Raw genomic sequence first — 5,996 nt, forward strand, 5'->3', positions numbered from 1 at the left:
AATTAACGGCATTTGCAGCAAGCTGGGTGAGTTTGGAGACTATTACTCTAAGTGAAGTAATCAGGAATGGAAAACCAAACATCATATGTTCTCACTGATATGTGGGAGCTAAGCTATGAGGATGCAAAGGCATGAGAATGTCACAATGGACTTTGGGGACTTGGGAGGAAGAGTAGGAGGGGGGCGACGGATAAAAGACTACAAATACGGTGCAGTGCATACTGCTTGGGTGATGGGTGTGCCAAAATTTCACAAATCACCACTAAAGAACTTACTCATGTAACCAAATACCCCCTGTACCCCAGTGACTTATGGAAGAATAACAAACAAACAAAGAAAAAAGTGTGCTATCCCATACAATGGAATATCATTTGACAATTTTAAAAAATGACGTACTGGTACATGGTGTAACATGGATGAACCTTGAAAACATTATAGTAAGTGAAATAAGTAAGGCACAAAATAACCACATATTGTATGATTTCATTCATATGAAATGTCCAGAATACGCAAATCTGTATAAAGAGAAGGCAGATTAGGTTTTACCAGGGGTTAGAGGGAGTAAGAATGAGGAATGGCTGCCAATATGTATAGGGTTTCTTCTCGGGGGTAACGACAATTTTCTAAACTTAGCTTGTGATGTTGGTTGTACAACCCTATGAAGATACTGAAAACATTGAATTGTACACTTTAAGTGGATGAATTGTATGATATATAAATTGTATCTCAATAAAGTTATTTTTAAATGCACGTTATTGAAAAATCTACAGTTTCTACTTATAACATGCAATGTTTTCAGTTGTCTTTAAATTACTATCTTTATTTTAGGGTTTTTTTTAGTTCTAGAATCCTGAGATTTGATGAACAAATGGGTGTTATTTACCTCACTAACTTTGGACACATTTTAAGTAATTGTATGTACTGTGATTACTAGGACTACACATGCTGTGCTGGCATGGAATAGCAAGATTTATGAATCATATTTTTCTTTAATGTTTCTTTAGTATTTTGAGCCATTTGTATGTTCATTGGGCTGATTTTGGAGCAATTTGCTATTATGCCTACGTTGGGTGGTAAAGGATAGTATAGAGCTCATTATCTTGTAAGTTTAGTTTATATTATTTTTCTCTAAGTTTATAATTACCTTAGACATACTGCTATTGAATTTCATGTGTTGGCTTTGGCCTGCTCAGGCAGCCTTGAGCCATTATTTATCAGTTTGTTTCTGTTAGTTTAACATTTCACTACTTGGAAGAGCTAAATAACATGTAGATTTGAAGGTCTTATTGTATAATCCCTTTTCTGTATAATTAACTAAAATGTTAATGGTTGCTCAATGGATATAAAACTTCAGATATGCAAAATGAGTAAGTTTTACAGATCTGTCATACAGTATGATGCCCATAGTTAACAGTACGGTATTCTTCACCTTAAAATATGTCAAGAGGATAGATTTCATGTTAAGTGCTCTCACCACAACCCACACACACACATGAAGAAATTTTGGGAGGTGATGGATATGTTTAGTACTTTGTGCTTATGGTATCATGGGTATATGCCTATACCCAAACTCAAAAATACGTATGCATTAATTATGTGCAATTTTATATATAAATTAGTAAAGCTTTAATTTAATAAAGCTTTAAAAAGAGTATCTCTGCATGCACTTTTTAATTTCCTTTTTTAAATATTCTCTGTCTAAAGTAGAACCTATTTATGGTTTTGTTCATGGTCCTTAATCTCAAAATACAGATAGGGTTGTAAAAACATTAACAGTTATGTGGGGAGCACGACTTCCAACTGATGGACTACTGTTGTAATATTCTTCTTGTCATAAAGCAAGATATGATGTTAACTCTTTCTCCTCAAATATTTTCCATTTGTTGTCTTGTTCTTCCCCCTCAGTGGCAATGCTTCTTTAGTTTTACAATGGAATGCAAGAACAAAAATGATTAGCTTTCTTACCATCTTTGATGTCTTCTATTCCCTAAAGCGGGGCAAGCCTGTAAGTTTATTCTGAATCTTAGGTTATAGCATGGAATGGAGGAGAAGATGCTATTAGTAAGACATAGTAGAGACTGATTATGATCCAAATACCGTTAAATTGCAATTTGAATCGTAACAACAAAGAAGACATCAAATTGACTCCTTTTTCTAGGTGATACTACACAGTGACCTTGCAAGCAGTTCTAATATTAGGCGTGTCTTTCAGTGTTACTGTAATCGTTAGATAGTTTCACAATTGTAAATGTGATGCATTAGGTATGAGATATTTCATTTTCAGAATTTTAAAATCAACTTTAAGTTCTGGGGTACATGTACAAATCGTGCAGGTTTGTTATATAGGTATACATGTGCCATGGTGGTTTGCTGCATCCATCCCCCCATCATCTGCATTAGGTATTTCTCCTAATGTTATCCCTCCCTAATCCCCCCACCCACTGCTATCTCTCCCTTACCCCTCAATCCCCTGACAAGCCCCAGTGGGTGATGTTCTCCACCCTGTGTCCATGTGTTCTTATTGTTCAACACCCACTTAAGAGTGATAACATGCAGTGTTTGGTTTTTTGTTCTTGTGTCAGTTTGCTGAGAATGATGGTTTCCAGCTTCATCCATGTCCCTGCAAAGGAGATGAACTCATCCTTTTTTATGGCTGTGTAGTATTCCATGGTGTATATGTGCCACATTTTCTTTAGGGCTTGACATTAGAACAGATGTAGATATAGATATTTGCAGCTGTGTATCTAAGTCATTCAAATCGTTTCTACCTAAAAGTGCAAATACATTTGAATTTTCCTTTCTTAGAGTGAGTTACCTGATTTGTGTCCAATTTATAGATTTGCTGAGCACTTTCTTCTTTAGCTCTTCTTGCTTACCTTTTTTGAAGCTCATTGTTTTCCCTGCATATGTGTGTATAATAAAAGGCTAGATAAAGTTTAAGCTAGCAAATTTCAGGGTTTTTTTCAGAAGCCCTAATAAAATACTTACTTTATTTTTAAAAGGTACTTGGTTTGAAGGAGTAGAGCCATAAAAGTGGTTATGGAAACTGTATTAGGGGGAAAGTACTGGCCGAACTTACAGATTGGGCTTACAGTAGTCCCCCCTTACCAAGGAAGATGCATTCCGAGACCCCCATTGGATGCCTGAACCTGTGGATGATACTGAACGTTGTATATACTGTGTTTTTTTTTTTTTCCCATCTGGTAACAGAGACAGCTACTAAGTGACTCATAGACAGTTAGTGTTTACAGCATGGATATGCTGGGCAAAGGGATAGTCTAGATCTCAAGAGGAGTGGAATGGGACAACATGAGATTTCATCATGCTACTCAGAATGGTGTGCAATTCAAAACTTACAAATTATTTATTTCTTGAATTTTCTATGTAATATTTTCAGAAAACAGGTGATGGAAACCATGGATAACAAAACCATGGATAAGGAAGAATTGCTGTATTTTTAGAATTGAATGTACTTTAGTATCATAAATAATCCAGAGTTTGTCTTCTACCTTTTAGATTTACTACTAGCAGAATATTGGAGTTTTTTTCTTGTATTTTTATTTTGGTATATACATTTAATTTGTTCATGAGTAACAAAATGAATCATGATAGTTTATTCAAAGGTTTCCCATGTAAATATCTAAGATGGGATCAATTCAATCCAAAATGTAATAGTATACCTATTATGTGACTTAAAATGAGCTAGATATTTGATTTACAAGTTCAGAAAAAAATACATATATTCCCAGCCCAAGATTCTTAATTTTTTAAAATAAAAGGATGTAAGGAAAAAAAGACTTTAGTTTTAAAAACTCTTACCATAATGCAGAAACATGAGTCACAAATAGATCTTATTCACCTACAAGTGTATGTATTAAGTGAGGAAGTAAGCATTCAGTAGGTGATGTTGAACACTAGCACTTTATTGTAAAGGTCATAATCTTCATGAGTACAGCAGTAGGCCCTGCAGTAGAGATTTAGAGTGAAAGTATATGTTGCCATTATTATTGGAAAAACTTATTTTAATTGTGAAAGTGGGTATGAATTCTTCTAAGCCTCTGTTGGAAAAAAAAAAGCATAATGCAAATATTCATTGAGCAAAAACGGTTTATATATATGTGAATTGTCTCTTACCCAAAAGAAACTTTCAATGTAATTAAGGAGTTAAGACTTGCATATATGAAGCCATTATATACATGACAGAGTAAGAACCTACCCCAACCTCTTAAGCCAGGTAAACTCTCTTTGTCCAGGAATGTTTCATGAAAGAAGTGAGTTTTTCTTTCCTTGTTAAGAGACTGTCATCCAGGCTGGCCTGCAGTGGCACGATCACGGCTCAATATAGCCTTGACCCCCTTAGCTCAAGTCTTCCTCCCACCTCAGCCTCCTGGGACTACAGGCACGTACCACCACACCCAGCTAATCTTTTTATTTTTTTGTAGAGACAGAGCATCTTCCTTTGTTTCACAGGCTGGTCTTAAATTCCTGGGCTCAAGCAATCCTCCAGCCTTGGCTTCCCAAAGTGCTAGAGCCACAACACTCAGCCAGAAGTGGGATTTGAGACGCCCACCAAAGAATTGATAGACTTCTTGTGTTACAGTGAAAATCACCTTTTTCAGTAGAACCTTCTATAGCTTTTGGTTGACATGCTTATTGGAAGCTATGGATTATATTGTGGCACAGCAGGGATGATAAACACAGGCTCTGAAGTGAGACTGTTTGAATCCAAATTTGGATTTCACCACTTACTAGCTCTGTTCATATAACATGGGGATAATAACAGTATCTTCTTAATAGGGTTGTTAAGGATTAATGAGAATAATACACCTACATACTGTGAGAATAGAGAGCTATGTAGTCTGATTTGTTTTGGTTCAAATCCCATTTCTGCCACTTACTAAAACTTTAGGCACTTGGCTTCTCAAGATTCAGTTTTCTCATTTATAAATGTAAATGATGATGCCTAACTCACAGGACTGTTGTGATGATTGAATGAAGCAATTTATATCAAGCACTTACTGGAGTACCTGACATATAATAAAAGCTCTATAAATAATATTCTTATACAATCTAAGTCATGTAGAGACTTCAGTGTTATCTTTTTATTTATGTTTTCAGGGTGAGCCTGGTCTGCCTGGATACCCAGGGAACCCTGGTATCAAAGGTTCTGTGGGAGATCCTGGTTTGCCTGGATTACCAGGAACCCCTGGAGCAAAAGGACAACCAGGCCTTCCTGGATTCCCAGGTAAATTTTCTTCTCTTAAGTGCTTCCTTCTTTCCTTCCTTATCTACTCCAGTCAGTATCACAGAGAAGCTTCTTATTTGTCAGACTTGCTTTTTATTTTCCAATCAGATACTGACTAGCAACATAATATCCAACTATCTCTTTACCTTTTCTTTGTCCAAATTTATTTCTGTATTAAATGAGAATGAATATTATTGACTCAGTAGGACAATATCCTGTGGGCATAGAGACTATTTGGTGGAGCATTTTTCAATCTTTGACTGCTGGCCACAAATCAATTAAGAACCCTTGCTATTTTTTTAGGTAATAATATATACTTCCAAACCTCTGCCTGCAGCTGATTCTCTTAGAAAGGTGTGCACAGACACACAGCTGGTAGCGGTTAGTAGAACAATCATAAAGTTCCTTCAAATGGCAAGGACTGAGTCACTCAAGAGATCTTAGCATTATAGTCAATTATGTAGCCTGAACTAGATTATTATAGTACCTACTTTTTTAGGATTGAATTTATTTTTTTGTTTTTTGAATTACACAGTGGCATGGACGAATGACTCTTTCCTTTTTATTCAAGTGAAGCATACATATAGTAAATAAAGTATGCTTAAGAATATAGACGAGTTTTTACCTAAGCATATATATCTGTGAATTGACCAGATATATCAAGATATGAAATAGTTTCTTCACCCCATGAAGTTTACCCATGCCCCTACACACACCCCTACCCTGAGGTAACCACTGCTATGACTTCTTT

General features: G+C 35.8%; 1 protein-coding gene across 4 annotated transcripts in view; it reads left to right on the top strand.

Moving 5' to 3' along the window:
* COL4A5 (collagen type IV alpha 5 chain) overlaps positions 1–5,996 on the top strand; it is a 258,298-nt gene that overhangs the window by 203,330 nt on the left and 48,972 nt on the right. For all 4 annotated transcript variants that reach the window (XM_037744956.1, XM_017546470.1, XM_017546471.1 and 1 more), the window contains one exon: positions 5,119–5,245. In XM_037744956.1, coding sequence (XP_037600884.1) covers positions 5,119–5,245 — 127 coding nt within the window. The remainder of the gene's footprint in view (positions 1–5,118; positions 5,246–5,996) is intronic.

This window comes from Cebus imitator, unplaced genomic scaffold, assembly GCF_001604975.1.
Source record: "Cebus imitator isolate Cc_AM_T3 unplaced genomic scaffold, Cebus_imitator-1.0 Scaffold189, whole genome shotgun sequence".
In the NCBI taxonomy this organism is placed as follows: domain Eukaryota; kingdom Metazoa; phylum Chordata; class Mammalia; order Primates; family Cebidae; genus Cebus; species Cebus imitator.